The 21,605-nt window shown below is 33.5% G+C and overlaps 1 protein-coding gene across 4 annotated transcripts in view; it reads right to left on the bottom strand.

Annotated features, from left to right (window-relative positions):
* Mrtf (Myocardin-related transcription factor) overlaps nt 1-21,605 on the bottom strand; it is a 103,653-nt gene that overhangs the window by 77,658 nt on the left and 4,390 nt on the right. The window contains exon 2 of one of the 4 annotated variants that reach the window (XM_088266613.1): nt 20,199-20,246. The exons of 1 other annotated variant lie outside the window; for it this stretch is intronic. Coding sequence is in view for 1 of the 3 variants with exons in the window: in XM_088266612.1 (XP_088122738.1) it covers nt 10,343-10,400 (58 nt within the window). In the remaining 2 variants the exon portion in view is untranslated. Of the gene's footprint in view, nt 1-10,132; nt 10,148-10,342; nt 10,619-20,198; nt 20,247-21,605 lie in introns of those variants that run through there. 2 more of the 4 variants (XM_088266612.1, XM_088266616.1) reach the window with 2 other exon arrangements.

The following is a 21,605-nucleotide window of genomic DNA, read 5'->3' as shown; positions in this document are numbered from 1 at the left end:
TCGTATACGGAACGCAATGAATACGAAATAAAATGTGAAAAAGCAATGTTTTTCACCTAGTATTCTGAAGTGTTGTCAACGTATAAAATATGATATCGTATCCTGCTTTGCGCCAAAAGGGGTCTGCTTTGCATCGGGTATGATTTTCGTGAATTTCTTATTTATGAGTTCGGGACAATTATAGTTCACACGCTGTCGTCGAAATAATAAACATGATGATAACAATATTATGCGTGAAAAAATATAATGCAACGGTGCCAAGTAGAATACTCGAATAAAATTCTGAGCTCGATTACCAATAGATTCAACATCAGACAAAACCAGTAATTTCAAGATAATTTGACACTACTTTGGCATCAATAAACTTGTCTTCGTGGGAATAAGATAACGCTGTATCAGTCCAATGCGTCCAATATGCAACATTGTGTGTGATTAAGGGAGAGAGATAAAATAGTAAAAGTCAAAAGTTTGTCGATCTGACCCAAAAAAGGGTCAGCCCTCCCAAGTTTATTCAAAGCTCGAACGACTTATGGCAGTTAGCGCTATAATAACACTAGCAGTTAAACAACATTAAGTGGGCTAAAAGCTAAAACTGTTGACATTTCACAATATGGAATGAATCAAGAGTTTCAATTTAGCCGAAATATCACGCTGCGTGAATCAAAGGACCGGGAAACAGAAATAAAACGCAGTGGACGCTTTCTCCGCGCGACAAACACATCCCCTAATATTTAGGACATTTTAAAAAGCATATAATGAATAAATCAAGATTACGACACATTTCGAAAAACTTATTTCTTTTTCATGTATACAACCAGTTTTTTTTACAATACACACAAAATAATTCACTTGGAAAAACCTTGTATGCTTTGTACAAAAAGGGCATATTTCCTTTTTTACTACTACAATTACAGTAATTACCTTTTCGCATAAGCTCCCGGACAATAACTACGAGAGCGAGATAACCGATACTTACTACTCTCTTAGATTCATCATTTCCAAAAATTACACTTGCTTTAACGATGAAAATTAATTTGCTGTCGTTAGTTTACCGATCTTACAGTTTACATCGTAATACTTGTTCTTACATAGCAAGCTAAAACGACCAACTCATGGGTGTTAGCATAAGGATAAGTGCAGAAAACATCCAATAGAACTAACTGTCCACGGACTACTGGGTGTTGACGCTGACTGGCCACGATGTTTTTCCGCTGACTAGTAGGAGGAAAACCTAAGAAAATCACATTAAATTAATATTTGTTAGAGCTACACCGTGACTTCACCAAACTTTCCAAACATGAGTTTAAAAATGTTTTGAAATTCATAAAATAGCAATAACTACGGGATACCTTTATGGTATGCTGCTATGCAAACTCGAGGTCTAAGGTTCGACTCACACCGTGTTATGAAAAATACACAAATGTGAAGATACGATAGATAAACAATCCTCCGTGAGTTGTATTCAGTATTTGTGCAAAAAGAATTACGCATATTCAAAATGTTACCCTAGACTCGTACCTAAAACGTACAATCAAAGTGCCTTCGTGTACTTCACATTTAAAGTTAACGCTTCATCGTTGTATAAACGATTTTTTCGCTATCGAGGTACCGACATTTAAAAAAATAAATAAATTTTGATAAAGATGATTTTGAAGTTTTCCAGAAATATAAATTTAAAAATGTAGGTATATAAAGATAAAAATTACTACAATATTATATTAACTACATAATGAAATAAAAATTTGAAGACTGTTTTTTTTTAATTTTATTTTGAATGTCATAGAGTTTGCATGTGCATACATTGAAATCCAGAATCAACTGGACACTTCATTTAAAAAATACTTGATTATTATTTATTTTATTCGGCTTTAAATAAATATAACATCAGAATATTTAATAGATTTATATTATCCACTGACACTTCGTGATGGAATTGCATTTTTAATTTATTATTAGATTAAAACCAATATTTTTAGCTTTTCCACTTTTTTATTTGACCAGCGACCGGGATTCGTCGTTACCGACAGTCTGATGATGTCGGTAACGACGAAACCCGGTCGCTGGTCAAATAAAAAAGTGGAAAAGCTAAAAATATGGGTTTTAATCTAATAATAAATTATCAGAATATTTGTTATGAAATAATAAAGTGAGATACGAATAACCATTACAGCAGGTGTTCACAAAACTCGGATTTATCCATAGTTTCGAAATTATAGGAAGAGTAAATTATATTTTTTTTCAACCGAAAAATTGGTTTCTACATTAATCTAAAGAGGTTAAATTAATATAGAAACTTATAAGGCTTATAAAATAAAATTTAAATCCATAAATGAATAAGATACAAAAAAGGGCCATTGGATTTTTTTGTATAGCAATATAAACAAAACGCCGATCCAAAAAACTTACGAGATTACACGTCATTTTATCAACAACAACAACTAAAAGTTACGTATGATTGTTTATGTGACTTTCAAAGTCAGCATATATAAATCTTTTACGTAATTTATGATGAAATTTGAATCAAAATACTATGGAATTCCAAAGGGATAAAAAATATAGGGGTGAAACGATACATATCGGTTAATTTATAAATAAAGATAGTATTTTTTTAACGTTATTAATTTTTTATTAAAGTTGTTTGGGTATTTATATAATTCTGAATCCCACTATGTCCGAAGACCTTTAGAATGTTTTTATTATGCGAAAAACAATTATAATAACACGACAAAACCTTCTAGTTTCAGTCAATCGCAAGACGCGAAAATGGCGATAATTCGATTAACATTTTCCAAGATTCACCGCCGACGCCCGTTCAGCGTGGCGATCGACACGCCGCGAAGCTTGCCAAAAATATTTGCCAAAACAACGTAATACCGCGCGGTTTGGGCATGATCTACACCATAACATGCTGCCCTGGTACCCCGCCCCCGCATTAAATGTATGAATGGAATAAACATATATAAATAGTTACGTGAATGAAAAAATCTCCAATAAACATTTTTAAACGATTGATAAATTGGGTGGTTAAACGGTAGATTTAATATTTATTGCAAAAAAACTAATGGAAAACATAGATCTTTGATAAGATTGTCGGTTGTTTTGACGCCCAGAAGACTTAGAAAATGTCCCGATAGTTAATAAAAATACAGTTAATCATTTTCACAAGCGATGTGAACCATGAAAAAGTTTCGGGATTCGAGACCCCGAAAGATCCTGAATTTTTTTAAACAGTGAAGCGTGAATTCTTCCCTTCCCCCCGTAGACGAGTAAAATTACTCATTTGTACATACAATTCTAAAAAATCACAAATATAATTTTGGGACCCGACGACCATTTTTGTGGTTGTTAATATGTAAATGTCCTAACGAGGTCTCGGGATATTATACAACCCATATCTATACATACCTTTAAAAGTAAAAAAAAAATAAACAATTTTGATCGTTTCAAAGAGGGTTTTTCTTCTATTACTTACTATGTTCAAAATAAAATTAAAATTTTATACCCATAAGTCGTTAAATCTCGTATGTAATGATTATTATTTAAAAGTCAGCGAAATTTAAAGATTATTATGCTTTCCAATACGAATGACATGGTTCTTTGTGAATTATCTTACCTTAATAGGGATGAAGGAGTAAGATGGTCCCGACCCTCAGCAGTGAAGATAGCGACGAAAAATAAGTTTAATGACAACGAAAACGAAAGCTACGACGTAATCTGATTATAAAACGTAATCATAATGAAAATTGCATTAGGATAATCTCGTTGCAAACTAAATATCTGAGAAGAGCTAAATAAATAATAAAAAATACATTATTCAGAATCGACCTTTCCATTCATCGCTTGAAAGGTGTAGTGATGACGCCGGCGTACATAATGCGAGTCGGGAAACGTAGTCTCTATTCATTCCGGCCGAGAATGACGTCATAAGCGTAGAAAATTGCACAAGGACGTATTTCTAAGCGATTAGTAAATACTGAAGAATGTGCCGAATTATTTTTGCCTGCCCTCTCGAGCGAAGTATTGCAATTTTCCAGAAAACGACAAAGATTCTAAAGCAAAAATCAGTGATCAAAAAATGTAATATGCATGTTTATAAATATATCATATTATTTTATATGGTGTATTTACGTACATTTCATCAGAATAGTATATTTATTAACAATAATAAAATGGGCACTCTATTTCAAAAAGCTACAAGCAAAGCAGAGCACGCTAATAGGACTATTTTAGGAAAGTGAATAACGATTCATTTTAAAATAACAGAAAACGGTAAAATAGCATATCCCTGTCATGTCAACTTCTATTTTCCGTAGTTTTTACTGCGATCATCATGTGCATTTGAGATTTTAAAAGTAAGACAATATTTTTATCAAATACTGGCCAGGAATCAAATAAAGGTAAAACAATGACAATTTAACAAAAGTCGACTGTTAAATTGGCGTTTCTGGACCGAATAAAAGCATAGCAAAGGTGCAGAAATCAAAGGTTTTCCAAATTTTTATCTTATTATTGTGCCGCTCTTCGCTTAAGGTTTTCTGCATCCGGTCTAAAACAGCGCCTTAGTTCTACAGTGGAAACCCTTTGTAACCTTTTAAGCCAGGATATACGTCTTTTCCTACGCTGCGTTTACCTTTGACATATACATTAGGTAATAAATAAAATGATTCCACGATGACTCTGATATACAATAATATTTTCGAGTCTCCGATATAAGAGTCGGGTAATACGTCTTCACTACTGTTGTAGCCCTAGAAAGTCAAGAAACTATGGTTACATATAAGACGGTCGATAGTGCGATAACCTAAAGGACCACTACAACTTAGATTCAGAGAGAGAAGAGACGGAAGTGGCAGAACAGTGGTGTTGGAAGGAGATGGGCGAGCGTTAAGTTTAGTTCCAAAAATAACAAAGTCCGGATTATAATCACGCCGTATCGTGACGAAAAGATTCTGTTGGTCGTGTTGGTGCTGTTTCAGACTATTCCGACTCTAGACTTTCTTGTTTGCGGGCCGGGAAATAGTAACATAGGAGTCGAGACTGCACAGTACGGTATGTACGCACGGCACAGGTCCACTATGCGTGTAGACTCGCAACTACATTGTAGTTGTCGACTGCAATTATAGTTATTGGATCAGCACCCGAAAGCATACTCCCGAATATCGCTCAGCAGTCGAATATTACAATTTTCGCAATCTGCGCGTCCATTCGGTGCATCTGTTGTTAGCCGTGGTAGTTTATTAATCCAAAATGAAAGGAGATGACGCGCACATTATGATTTCCAACTTGGCAGTAAATATGCCAATAATATACATAACGTAAGTAAAGTAATTTCATTAATTGATTCGGCAGTCACTTTGTGCTAAAACCTATCCATTTTTAATTAAAGGTTTACTTAGTAAGTAAATGCCAATATTTCTTAAAATCTACTGTGACACATGTTTCGATGCATTACACGTCATTTACGGTTTTTGAAAATGATGCGGAATGCATCGAAACACGTGTCACAGTAGATTATAAGAAATAGTGGTATTTACTAAGTAAAACTTTGATTAAAAATGGTAAGTAAAGTAACTGGCAAGATCTTAAAATAAACATTAAAAAAACGATCAAATTAATCCCAATCGTCTAAATCTATTAATTAATCCTGAATTTAAGTACGTTTATCTGCTTAATTGAATATTGGCATCATCACAAGAGAAGACATTATACAGAAATTACGCTAATTATGTCGCATTCGATTATAACGATACAACAATGTTTTAAAATATAAATACGTTATATTAAACTAAAAATCTTCCATGTCCCAAGGATACAAATCTAACATTTAAACTGAGCTTCACACACGGCGTTTAAAAATGGTGCGGAATGTATCGAAACACGTGTCACAATGGATTTTAAGAAAAAATAGCAATTATCAAGTGAAAATTGAATTAAAAATTGATAGATAAAAACCAGAGTGACTGCCGAATCAAATAAAAATAATAAAATCTTTATATTATATAAGTTTTATCATATTTTGTTTCCTCAATGGCCTTCTGCAATACACACAAGAAACGTACAAATTACACCGGCACGTACGAGTCCCATAGCCATTGCTTAGGTTCTCCTTTTCCTAAGTACTTATCGTTTTCTAATGCCTTCCCCCTGAGCTCCTTCACTTACGGCACACGTATTTAAACAAATATTTTTACTCGTTTATCTAAGAATCTGGAGGGCAGAACTGATCACATTGATTTCGTATGATTAACGAAAAAATCAAAACCCCGTCAATCTGATGCGGTGGCCTATGCACTGTTGGAGGCGGATGTATTTTAAATGAATTATATTATTAGTATATTAACTGCCGATGGACAAAAAAATTGCGATTATTCTCATGCGACGTCATAGCTAGGATCTTGGCGGGTACATATTATTATTGTACAATATGAATACGTGAAGATTTTAGAAATTGCGATATTATCAGTTTTGGATAATGAGGCTGAATAAAAATAATGATAAGGGTGTTATTTTTTTGAGCGGGGTTGAAGAATTCCCACGAGGGTGGCGATTGAATAGTTCGGCGCCGGGCCAAGCAGTGGGCGCCCGACACGCCAGAAGCTGGCACTGAAGAGAGCAGAAGAACAACATCTCACAGAGATCAGAAAAAGTAAGACTGAAAGAAATCGTCACCTCATTAATACAAGGTTGGAGGTGTCGGATATAAATACTCGAAAAATGGACTCCAAACAATAATGCACCTCCCGGTGGCTCGCGACGGCCAAGTACCCGTGAAAATGATTAAACTAGGAAACAAATAGGTCACAGAACAACAACATCTTCTTCTTCGATTAAACGTACGACAGAGTTTGCGTTATCTTATTCCGACATATTGGTTGCAAAAGCGGTACAGAAAGCAATAACAAACTTTTATAAAAGATATACCGCCAGATTGAGAATAATCGATGCGGGTACCTAATAATTTTCACATCAGATTCTTTCTACATCAACCTATATTATGAATACTGTAACTCTTCATACTCTGGCTCAAAGACGGCAGTGAGCGAGATGCGAGATTCGGAATTAATTGACAACACTTGCGATTTGGAAGATATAAACCTACATCATAACCTAAAACTGTCTAGCCAAACATGGTGTCAAGTCCGGCCTTCGGGCCATTACACGGGTCAATTATTCAGACTTAAAAAACGAAAGTTGACTAAAAAATATAAACAAGTATGACTCAGCTTTGCTAACCAAAAGTTTTTAACCATGGATACGTTTTTTTATCTGTAAAAAATATTGATTTTGCTAGTGAAATAAAATAATATGGGAATCTAGCTAAAATATCCATGCATGGCAGCCGAGTGTTCAAAGTATTTATTAATATTATATACCTACATATCTAAATTATTGTCGGTTGTGCCTAGCAAAAAAAGTCAATATTTAAGATAGTTTAGTTTATATTGTTTTGGGTCAAGATTAAAATACTCCATCGTTAGATAAACAAGGGCTGGAATTATACTGAGATGAAAAGATAAACAGTTAACTACTACGTATTGTTAATACCGTTTACCTTTCTTGTGAACTTTTGTTTCTAGCTACTTTGGCACGAGGTCTCGAACAGAATTGACAAGAAGTTATGGTAATCATACCGCAAAGAAACTTCTATTCGAATGAAAGCCAAATTAAACTTATAAAACATTAACATCAGTATGCAATCTATGCACAGGGGTATTAAAATGGAATTACGTAGCGTAGTAAACTTTGACATTATTTCTACTCGAAATATATTTTTTTGTAACATGAACTTTTTGGGAATACTGATCAACAAAAAAAAGTATACCTTCACCCACTGGTACAAAAATGTTTTTTAAACAAATTTGTGTATAAAAAAGGAAACTTGACAGAATTAGGATTCAGATCCACAAACATTAAATGGCTCTTCTGTAAAATTGACGAAACTGAGTGTTGTGGGATAAGGGCAGTTGATATCCATAGGCAAACCAGGACTGTATGTGAAGATATAATCATAAATATAGCTTACATGTTTTTCTTATTACATGAAATTCTCGTGGAAAAATACTTTTTTTAATTTTGTAAATCCAAAAAGTACTGTTTTTTTTTCAAAAAACAGTGATGCAATATAGATTAAACAAATAAGAGATAACAGGGAATGAAGTTATAATCAATATGACTACAATAATTTGGAATAATTTTACGGGCACCGAATGAGAAGTCGATAATCAGAGCGTGCATTAGTGAAGATTAACATCCGATATAATCCAACAAATAAATTATTCATAAATCATACTAGAATACGTGACCTTCTAATGGGTACATATTAAACAGCTCTCGGTAATTATTGTTTTCTATCAACTACGCTGGCTGAGATCATGAATAATTTCCTATTATTTTGTGCATTTTACTGTGCACGTGGCACCGCATCGCGTTACCGGGTGATATTTTATTTTCACGAACGTAGGGTAATTACTTCGAAACTTCATATGTCCAATCCGAGGTATTAAAAGTAACATTTGTAATGTGTAAAAATGATCAATTATTTACTGTATACTGTGTATTGTTGGCTGAGGCAAAGAAGAAAACCCGAGGCCCCGAGAAAGTAAGCGTGTTTGACATTTCTCTACGATTGACGTAAAAATATTAGGGATGGCAGGTACAACATTCACGTTCAAAATATGCTAACAGTTAGACAAAAAAATGTAAACCATTTTAAATTGCTCTGTCCGATTAAGATTATAATTTTTGGATGATCCTTTTTTGAAGGTTTGCAATACAAGTATAATTTAAATAAACAACAACAACAAGAACATAACAAATTACGGAATTAAAACTAGTAAACGAATTCGTTATTAAAAAACAATGAAAAGAATGAAGAGTTATTTGTACATGATACATAATTAATCTAAAAAAAAACATTTCCAGGCTTGTTACCAAAAATGAATACATTACATATAAACGACATATCGCTCACTCCTTTCAAGAACGTCATAAATCAAAATACTTGATTTTTCAGGAGAACGTTTTTAAAGTTTATAAATATAATACAATGTATTAAAAATAAATATCAAACCACTTAATGAACTTTATACTGTGCAACAGATCTTTTTAGGTAAAACCTGAAAGTTTTTTCTCCATTTGAAAAATATTTAGTATATTTAAAAAAATTATTAAACAATACCTTTTCTTCAAAATGCAAAAACAACACTTTCTGCCCTATAGCGGGTAAATATTAAGTTAAAAATATGTCTTTTGCTGGGATATAGTACATTTTCTGGGCATTCCGAAAACATGCACAACTGAAAATTGACGATTTTTGATTTATGACGTTCTTGAAAGGAGTGAGCGATATGGAATTCCCTATTACATTAATGATTCAACTAGTTTGTTAAAGATTCCAAAGTTTTAAATCTGCATTAGTTTTTCAGAAATCAGAACCAAATACATAGTTGACAGAGGTATGTGTGGTCAGCAATACGTCTATCCCGTGGGAGTACCGAGATAACAAACCAAGATGAATTCCTGTGCTCTGTACATTCGAGGATATATAACAATTTTATATCTAAAAACTCTTATTATCAGGACCCTTTCTCTTCTCTAAATATAAATATTTTAACTTAAAAATATTGTGAAAATATATACAAACAATAGAAGATAAAAACAAACTCGGAATATTTACATCCGTTACTGCGTATAAGGAAAATACTAAGGAGGCAAAAAATGTTTATCAAAAAACAAAATGTTAATTTCGATCATTGTAAATGAAATCGGTGTCCACATTAGTTGAAAAGTAAGTATGTACTACAAAACGTATAAACGATTGACATGACCACTAAATACAATTCTCGTTTCTGGGACCTTCTCATAAAGTGCTTATGATTATTTCTAATATTCACAACTTGCTTCAACAAACGATTGATTCAAATCGACAACATTCGCTAAGATCTTTACTATGTTTTTCCGATATTCAATAGTACATCGAACGTCGTTTCTCGTACTGAAAATTGAACTTTTACTCGTAAAGTATTTTTCGAAAGGTATGTGACAATTTTTTACATAGACACTTTAGTATTAGGTCCCAGATCATACAGAGGTATAAAAATGACGTATTACACAAAATACGGTTAATACCTACACTTCATAATGCGTGACATACGTACGTAGCGGAGTGCATATCACAAAACATGGGGGTTATGAAATAAGCTCACGGAAAACACAAAACACACACGCGAGAGTGTTGTTAGTGGTCCAGCACACAGCGCACAAACAACAACAACAAGGGTGAGTCTGCAGCCGGCAGTCGGGCTGGTGCTGGATGCAGGGTACGGGGGTACGGGGTACAGACCGTGGCAGTGCTTGCAACGCTTGGGCTCGGGCTCTCCGGAGCGGTCGCGGACTGGCATGGCGCTCGGCCGGGCCAGGCCGCTCGGGCCCTCACACCTGCCGAACCATCGCGGGCCCGCGACACGCGCAACGAAGGCGAAACTCTCCCATCGGTGACGGTGACGAACATGAAACGATCTACATAACAACGCCCGCTCTCGGTGACGGGAAGTGTCTGGTCGGGGACGTGTCTGACGGCGCTCGCTCGGCGATGTGGCCGCTACTGGCCGCTACTGGCCGCTACTGGCCCCGTGTCCGGGCGGCGCCCTGCCCGCGCCCGCCCCCGCCGGCGCGCTATTCCTGGCCGCCTGACTCACGGCCCGCGCCCGCCGCCAGACGCGGCTCCTGCGGCGCCCCTACGCCCCTCTTCGCCGACCAGCCTCCGAGGGCGACAAGCCCCTTCTAGTCGAATCCGCTCCATCCACCCGGCGCGAGTCGGACTGCACTTGTTCGAATCGAGAGAGAATCCAAGTCCGAAGGAAACCTTCTCCTCCTTTCCAAAAGTTCAAGATACGCCCGACGACATAGAAATAAAGCTGACGTTTACTCCCACACGCACGCCAATCAAAGTTACTTGTAAAACTTAATGAACTTCAAACGTGAACATCGGTAAATACTAGATTACGCAACCCCGGTACCGTTCAGAAGAAAAAAGAAGACAGTGTGTCAGTCACCCTAAATGACGAGTGCTAAATAGACCGGCGAGTCACTTTTAAACGGTGACATCGGAAACGAATTTATAAAACCATAAAGTATATAACCTCTTCGGCATAAAGAATTCGGAAAGCAAGAAGTGGCGTCATTCTATTCGTAACAATTGATAATAAAATGAGGTGAAAAGATGAAACAAGTTTCTCATATTAAAAGAATATGAAAAAATGTCTTAAGTGACGGAGAACATTAATTCCAAGTATGAGAAATAGGGTCAGTATAAAAATAGGTTAGAAGATATGCGGAAATGGTGACTCAAAGTGGAATTTGTCACCAACCGGACGATTTCAGATGTAGAAGACCAAACATCGCTCGATGCCCATAAACAATAGATAAACAGTCCGAGCTGCAACAGGAACGCTACGAGTCCCGGGTTTATAGCCGCGACCGCGTTATGTGTCTACGCGCATTTCCTGGTTGTTACTTGTTGCAACTCGGCGAATCCTTTCTCCGCGCTGACCACGCAAATAACATTATACAAGTGCAACATCTCACACAAGTAGGTGAGAATGTCATAACTCACAACACAAAATAAGGATGAGTAGACACACACACAACCGGGGATCGCATACCAAACTGTGATCATGATGTGTTGTATCAAATACAAGTCGTTAAAATTAATACTAAAAAATAGCTTCATATACGTATATTTTATCTAAATACATTATTTTTACTTCTAAAAAAACTTCATAAAAATGGAGAAATCAAAAACGATTTCATTTTTATTTAGTAGATGAATATTTATTTAATCACTTAGTTAACGTTGTCACTTAGTTGTCGTACATACGACCAGAGCCGTCTAATGGTCAATAACATACAGTCGTATGATATCCACAAATCCTGTTAATATTTGACCTTTCAACAAAAAGTCGAAAAAAAATTACCGCTCTGTAAATCTATAAAAAAAACTACCCTTTTTTGCATTTAACCAAAATTTAAACGACAAGAAATTTTATATAACTTTGTAATTCTTGTGCTATTGCTTGTTCAAAAACGTCGCATCGATAGTTGTTTGTTGTTGATGTTATTAATGCAAACCATTGGTTTAACGTTGATCGATTCCTGACGGATAAAAGACGAAAAAAATATTTGCACATTCCATACCCATTTAAAAATTATTTTTTATGTCACATTGACAGTCGAAGACGTGTAATATGACACAGTTTTAAAAAAATCTACAACCATTTTCAAAGAATAGGCACATGAAACGTTTTTCTGAACGAAATTTATAAATCAATTATTATTTTTAATAAAATACAGCCAAACGATAAATGCTAAACTTATAAAACATTGTTTTTTAAGCTGTATAACATCCTTAAAAACATTTACAATTCGTTTGCAATTAACTGTAAAACATGGAATTGGAATTTTGGCATTATGCCCATCAATAAATTTATCGTTTCGTTTTTTTTTCTTTCTATAATCACAATCAAAGCTTTGCTGCCACAGCTCGTCACGGTGCAATCATTTAACTCGGAGAAAATTCATATAAATCTCCTTAACAACTATAAAAATCGAGATAAAATAATTAATATAAAAAGGCAAATTAAGAATGCGGAAATAAAGAAAAAAATATAAACGGACCTCGGTAGACTAAGGTTAAATGATATTTCTTTACCAAGAACTACAAAATTTAAGCAAAATGTTAGTTATGTTTGTATATCACCACACCATGATATTAGTTTTAACGATTTCGAGATGTACCCGTCTCTTCGTCAGGACAATCACCACAGCATGCGAGTAACAAGCGCGATATACCACAAGCATAGTAATATTTAGACGCTTACACCCATACAGAATATTAATCACACGCGTCATTAGTCGGACCGACGATCAACACGGGAAAAAATCTTTCGCTAGGCAGTAAAGAGGCTAAGAATTGATTTCCCGCTAAACGAACATTATCTCGCGATTTATGAGTAAATATACAGTATCTACTCAATGAATTAGGGCCACGCAGAATTTCGCGCAATTTCTCAATTCAAACAGGAATAACTCAGAGAAAACCTTGAATAAAACAACATTGAATTTTATTTACACATGAACACTTTATTACGCTTAAATTATGCATATATTTTCATATAAATATAGTTAGTATTTAGTATTTCCACCTTTGGCAGAAATAACTGCCTCAATTCTTTTTGGCATACTTAAAATGCACTGTTTTATCATGTTTTTTATTTCTTCGTCTTCTGACCAAATTTTTTGAATATTTTTTTTTACACAGTCTACTGTCGGATTTGGAAATGAGTATACCTTATTTTTAACATGCTCCATACGTTTTCTATAGGATTAAGGTCCGGAGAATTTCCAGGCCAGGGGAGCAAAGGCAGATTTTTGTTAGACAAAGATTTTATTATTGATTTAGCCCGGTGGCAAGGTGCCCCATCCTGCATGAAGGTGTATGGACCTTCTGTTGGGTCGAGTGTATGGTAGAAGGGCAATAAAATTCGTTCGAGGACCTGCTTATAGGAATTTTGGTTCATTGTTCCTTCCACGAAAAACAACGGCCCAGGTAAATTGTTAATAATACATGACCATATCATTGTTGCAGGGGGGTGTTTGATAACTTTTACCACACAGGCCTCATTGTAACGTTCCATTGGTGTTCTCCTGACGAATCGACGGCTCTCTGTCACGGCTTCTAACCGGCACTCATCATTAAAGATGACCTGAAAAATAATGAAAATTTAAGTTTAATTCAAATATATAAGTTTATTTACTAAAATGATATGTTGAAAATTAAATTTAAATAAATACCTTTTTCCAATCATCTACCGAGTAATTTCGATGTAGCCTGGCCCATTTTAATCGATCCGCTTTCATTCGTGGTGTCAATTTTGGTACTTTTACAGGGCGCCTGCATTTCAGATTTACTTCGTAAAGACGTCGCCTCAGTGTTGATACCGATATATTTATACCCTCTTCTTCCAATTTTGTTTTTAATGTTTTGCTGATGCACTACGGTTTTCTAAGGCACTTTGAACGATTTTTCGATCAGTCCTCGGTGTTGTTTTTCTAATCCTACGACAGTTCTTTCGCCGATTGCTGGTGGCGGGTGACTGATTTTTTATTGATTTTGAAATTCTGTCCACTGTTTGACGAGAAACGTTTTCTTTTTTTGAAATTTCTCTATTAGATAGTATTCCTAATTTCAGTAGCACTATAACACTAGACTTTTTTTTCTCAGAAATGTCTCTACTTTTTCCCATTTTGTCCTTTTCAAAAAAAATACTTGTGTTTACAAAAAAAAATTATACTATATGAACTAAAATTAAAAATTAAGTTTTTTTCACAAGACACGATAACTATATAACCTCTCTGAACAAAACAACAGCCAGAACTCAAGAAACTTCACTAATTAATGAGATAGGACTATTTTTTGAACTTTCAACTATCTGTCTACCTGTGCTAATTAGGGACCTTTCTCAGAAAAAGGGTTTGAAATTTTGCAAAGGCTTAAATAATCCAGGTATATTTTACATATTATTGAAGGTAATATACATGATATTAGATGTCAATAGAAAACTTAAAGTATTTATGTAAAATAAATATAATAATCCAAAAGATTTCAGAGTATTCAAAAAAATAATGGGTGGCCCTAATTCATTGAGTAGATACTGTATTAAACAAATTCAACGAAAAATTGTGCCAGTTAGGAAATCTATATTATGTCACAGAATCGAACTGCGTGGGTAAATCCCAGAGTAATGCCCTTTTTTATTAAAACAAGATACAAAAAACGATTTCGGCCGGTAGAAAGATTTTCTCTGGGGACAGCTTCACGCAATTGGCTGTCGACGGGTCGGTTTTATTTTTGTAATGAGGGGTGTCAAAACACAGCATTCGAAACGTAGAAAAATGTATAGGGAAATTAAGAAACCATGTATGAAAACGATATAAAGGTACTTCGAATTTCTGGTGCTTGTTTCTTTGCTTATATATATATATATATATATATATATATATATATATATATATATATATATATATATATATATATATATATATATATATATATATATATATATATATATATATATATATATATATATATATATATATATATATATATATATATATATATATATATATATATATATATATATATATATATATATATATATATATATATATATATATATATATATATATATATATATATATATATATATATATATATATATATATATATATATATATATATATATATATATATATATATATATATATATATATATATATATATATATATATTACATATATATATATATATATATATATATATATATATATATATGTATATATATATATATATATATATATATATATATATATATATATATATATATATATATATATATATATATATATATTGGGTTGATGCAAAAGTTTTGACCGTTTTTTACATATATTTTTTTAATATTTTTTTTTCTTGTGTATTATTTATTTAATAAATTATATAATTTCCATCAGTTCTTATAACCTTCTCCCATCTTTCTATCAACTTATTAATACCAGTAGTATAAAATTCCGTGGATTTTGATGCGAAAAATGAAGTAAGGGATGTTTTTACCTGCTCTATTGAATAATTTTTTTCATCATTTAATTTTTTTGCAGTGATCGGAATAAATAAAATTCAGAAAGAGCAAGATCTGGAGAATACAGTGGATGCTTGATAACATCCCAATTTAACTCATTTAGCTTGTGTTGGGTCATCATAGCCACATGTGGTCGCGCGTTGTCGTGATGAAACACTGCCCCTTTTCTGTTTACCAATTCTGGTCTATCCTTTTGAAGGACCATGTTCAATTTGGATAAATGCTGACAATATCGTTCTGCTGTACTTGTCTTATCGTGTTCCAAGAGTTCAAATTACACAATACCCTTATTATCCCACCAAACACAAAGTATAACTTTTTTTTATGGATTTCGGCCTTCGAAGTTGTTAATGGGGCTTGTCCAGGTACAGTCCAATGTCTTTTTCTTGTCACGTTGTTGTACACGACCCATTTTTCATCTCCCGTCACCAAACGATGCAAAAAAGGTTCATGTTTTTGTCTCGCACTCAAAGCAACGCGCGTTGAAACACGATCCAATAAATTGGCAGCCGACAATTGATGAGGTATCCAAACGTCGTACCGCGAAACCATTTCCATACGCTTCAAATGCGATTGTTTGGTTGACTCCCATCATTGACACAATCTCTCTGATGGTTAGACGTGGATTGGTGTCAATTATGACTTTTAATTCGTCTTCATCAGACTTCAATGGCCGCCCGGTACGTGGTTTATCAATGAGTGAAAAATCTCCAGATCGGAATTTTGCAAACCATCTTCGTACCTGTCGAACTTTGATGACATCTGCTCCGTACACTTCACAAATGTTTTTGGTTGCCACACTCGCGGTATTGTCTTTACGGAATTCATAAAGTAAACAATGACGTAAATGCACTTTATCGAACGACATTTTGAAAAAATACAAGGGGTTATTACTGAACTCTGGCCATGCCAAAACTGAATAGAAAGTAGAGGGAAAGCATCCTTTATACAATGGAATCATAAAAAAAGAAGATACTATTCACATAATTTATGAAAAAAAAAATTTTTACCTGGGATCATAAAAAACGGTCATTACTTTTGCATCAACCCAATATATATATATATATATATATATATATATATATATATATATATATGTATATGTATATGTATATGTATATGTATATGTATATGTATATGTATATGTATATGTATATGTATATGTATATATGTATATGTGTATATGTGTATATGTGTATATGTGTATATGTGTATATGTGTATATGTGTATATGTGTATATGTGTATATGTGTATATGTGTATATGTGTATATGTGTATATGTGTATATGTGTATATGTGTATATGTGTATATGTGTATATGTGTATATGTGTATATGTGTATATGTGTATATGTGTATATGTGTATATGTGTATATGTGTATATGTGTATATGTGTATATGTGTATATGTGTATATGTGTATATGTGTATATGTGTATATGTGTATATGTGTATATGTGTATATGTGTATATGTGTATATGTGTATATGTGTATATGTGTATATGTGTATATGTGTATATGTGTATATGTGTATATGTGTATATGTATATATGTATATATGTATATATATATATATATATATATATATATATATATATATATATATATATATATATATATATATATATATATATATATATATATAATAAATGCAAATATGTCTGCCAAGAAACAGCATGAGATATTCAAATAACTGTCATCGTCAAATGCAATACATAATTTGACGTATTTACTATTCAAAATAAGATATGTGAATTAATAAGAATTAAGGAGCTAGGCTGACGGAAGTGTCCTGACGTGACAAGCGCGATAAGCGTCGGAGCAACCTAATGCTTAGTTGGTACTCGAACAATTATCGTGTTACTTAATACTGCGCATTGCATAATAAGGGGTGGATTACATTACCGATTGGGCTAACTAGGTAATAAATACGTGATGGATAAATCAATTTATGGACCACGTAGTTCGTTAAAATTTCACGAAAGGATAAACAACATAGTGACTACCAGTCGAAGTGGTTAAGGATATTTATTACTTAACACTGTCATACAACTATACACGTTTAATTGTAATAAAAATGAAAAAGTGGATTTTTTCAATTCTCTTCAAGGTATTCTATGAAATAAAATAAGAAACAAAAAACAATTGCAAACGTTTTTCCTAAGTGGGAAATAGTGTCTTATTATTTTATATACCCAGAAAAGTCTAAGTTTTGCTGCATCATATGCCAAGGAGTTTTAGATCCCATTTTACAATACCGCTGTTTACATGTGATGCAAGCCGTGTGCTACACTCCACGCAAAAATCCACTTTGGATTGAGAAATATCAAACCGTCATTCGATCAATCTCATTTCAAAGTTCCCATGGAACGGAGAAAATTAAGATCGGAATGCAATATTTTTACGTCACGAAATGTAAACACATAAACACACCCATTATATTTTCCACTAAGTCCCATTAAGAGACGCCGTCGGCTTAATAGGACACATTCCACGAATCGAACGCTAAAATAATGTTAAAATTAGATTACGGCATTATGTATAAGGCGGAATCTCTCGCTCACAAAAACATGAGAAATGTAAAACAATGGAGAATAATATGGGAGAAGGATAAGTTTCTTGCCAACTAATAAAATAAACTGTAGCAGACTAGATAATATCCACGTGAATTATGTCCCGTTTATTTTTACACGATATGCATGTTAAAAAAAATATACGATCTTGGCAACACTATTCGATGTTTGTAAGCTTAGGCAAATGCTGAGAAAGTCATTCCATTTTTTTTATTCGCATTGCGTCCAAAATAGAAAAAGAAACACATAAAGCAAAGATTATTAAAAGCGAAATTTATGCAACAAAAAAAAAGCAAGGACAAGTCATAATTCAGAAAAAGCAGCTTTATATCGTTTGAGCTTTCGGTATAATAAAATTAAACACATACGCGAGTGGTTTATTTTAGACATCAATAAGGCATTATACTGTGTGAAATATTTCATATCAATTGGAATATTGCATAACGATGTTCTATTCATTAACATTTTTCTAATTTATCGAGCGCGGTAGTTTTCTTTAGTAAAAATTCCGGAAGCATATCTACGCAGAATCTGTACATAACGACACCAGTATATTGTAAGTATTGGGTTGATGCAAAAGTAATGACCGTTTTTTATGATCCCAGGTAAAAAAAAATTTTTTTCATAAATTATGAATAGTATCTTCTTTTTTATGATTCCATTGTATAAAGGATGCTTTTCCTCTACTTTCTATTCAGTTTTGGCCTAGCCAGAGTACAGTAATGACCCCTTGTATTTTTTCAAAATGTCGCTCGATAAAGTGCATTTACGTCATTGTTTACTTTATGAATTCCGTAAAGACAATACCGCGAGTGTGGCAACCAAAAACATTTGTGAAGTGTATGGAGCAGATGTCATCAAAGTTCGACAGGTACGAAGATGGTTTACAAAATTCCTATCTGGAGATTTTTCACTCATTGATAAACCACGTACCGGGCGGCTATTGAAGTCTGATGACTACAAGTTAAAAGTCATAATTGACACCAATCCACGTCTAACCATCAGGGAGATTGTGTCAATGATGGGAGTCAACCAAACAATCGTATTAAGACATTTGAAGCGTATGGAAATGGTTTCGCGGTACGACGTTTGGATACCTCATCAATTGTCGGCTGCCAATTTATTGGATCGTGTTTCAACGTGCGTTGCTTTGAGTGCGAGACAAAAACATGAACCTTTTTTGCATCGTTTGGTGACGAGAAATGAGAAACGGGTCGTGTACAACAACGTGACAAGAAAAAGACATTGGGCTATACCTGGATAAGCCCCATTTACAACATCGAAGGCCGAAATCCATAAAAAAAGTTATACTTTGTGTTTGGTGGGATAATAAGGGTATTGTGTATTTTGAACTCTTGGAACATGATCAGACAAGTTAAGCAGAACAATATTGTCGGCAATTATCCAAATTGAACATGGACCTTCAAAAGGATAGACCAGAATTGGTAAACAGAAAAGGGGTAGTGTTTCATCACGACAACGCGCGACCACATGTGGCTATGATGACCCAACACAAGCTAAATGAGTTAAATTGGGATATTATCAAGCATCCACCGTATTCTCCAGATCTTGTTCTTTCTGATTTTTATTTATTCCGATCACTGCAAAAAAAATTAAATGATGAAAAAAATTATACAATAGAGCAGGTTAAAACATCCCTTACTTCATTTTTCGCATCAAAATCCACGGATTTTTTTACTACTGGTATTAATAAGTTGATAGAGAGATGGGAGAAGGTTATAAGAACTAATGGAAATTAAATAATTTATTAAATAAATAATACATTTAAAAAAAAAAAATAATAATTGTATGTAAAAAACGGTCAAAACTTTTGCATCAACCCAATATAATCAAAGCTATAGTGAATGAAAAATATCAACATGAAACGGTTAAAAGCAGACTGTAAAGAGAAATTCATATGAATATATCTACCGTTCCTCCGCTATTGCGCTATGTGTAGGAGATGCGAACAATTCCAATCTGATGAGAAAATAAAAACAAAATTATAAGATATAAATTCTAAAAGATGATCTCCTCCGTTGTGGTGCACCACTGCAAACCACGTTTGACTACTACAAATAAGGTGGAAATACCATAATGGAACAAAATTAGATAAGCACACGCCCCTTCTTGTCGCTAAGCACCATTCCGATGTAGTATCCTGTGTACGATTAGATATTAGAAGAACAATAATAAACTGATAAATGTTAAAACTTTCAACAGTGACTGGTGTTTTACTCTATCTGAACTGCACATAAATTTTCATCACAAAATGGAGAGTAAAAAAAGTTTAAATGTTAATGATTTTTTTTAATCCAGCCATTATTTACAATATATTGCTTCTTAAGTGTTTCTGAGCGCGATTTAGGCGAAACGGAATGTTCTAAAATATTAAAATAATTTCAGCTAATGTACTTTCCGAGTTACTTATATATCTCTCCTGACAAGCTAGCCCACTGCAGGGAACGAGCGCTGTGTATATTTTTTCTATGTTGACTAGCGCCACAAGCATACCGCGTTGGATTCACATTTCTAATTTCAAGATACAATTTTTTTGCCGTCGGATATCCCCTACACATTTTTATGCTCAGTGCCTTGTACTGTTTCTTTTTTTGTATAGTGGCCCGGGATTTTCGATGACTTAAATGTTTATGAATATTTTTATACCATAAACAATGTTTATGGTATAAAAATATTCATGATTAGGAAGTAAAGAGATGAAACCACAGATTTCAAATGAAAACCAAAAACGATTTTTGTTCGACTCGAAAATACCAAAATTAAAATTTAAAAAACTACTTTTATTTATATAAAACTAATACTAAAAATACATTTAATTTTTTTTAAATACTAAGAATATCAGCTCGTTAATTATTAATATGGAGCACTACAAAGCAAATGGCGCTTAGATTTATAATAATTACTGAATTAATTATATCACAACGTTTTCTTAAACAGTTGGGCGCGATTCCAGAGATAAAGTATGTCACAAAAAAATGAAAGCCAAATCGCCTTTTCTTATTTATTTCTTCCTTGTGTTCCACGCGATTTATGAGTTGATTTAGCTTTATGATTTATCTGACAGAGCACTGTATACTGTATCCATCCATCATGCCAACAGATCTCCTGAAGAAGTTTTTTAAATTCCCTCCTGTACAATAAAATACTTTTATATGAATCCTTTTGCAGCGAATCTACATTATGCAAGAAAAAGTTTTTTTTTAATATTAACTTTTTACGCATTTTTTATATCATTCGAATATACGATAATAATATAGGAGTTTTTTAAACCTCTCACATTCGCATCCCAAAATTAAATTAACTTTTACTCTTAAAAAA

Source organism: Brachycentrus maculatus, unplaced genomic scaffold, assembly GCF_059751285.1.
Source record: "Brachycentrus maculatus isolate JH-2025_06_01 unplaced genomic scaffold, ASM5975128v1 h1tg000272l, whole genome shotgun sequence".
Lineage (NCBI taxonomy): Eukaryota > Metazoa > Arthropoda > Insecta > Trichoptera > Brachycentridae > Brachycentrus > Brachycentrus maculatus.
Note: the sequence above shows the minus strand (reverse complement) of the source record. Positions and strands in the feature narration are given on the sequence as shown.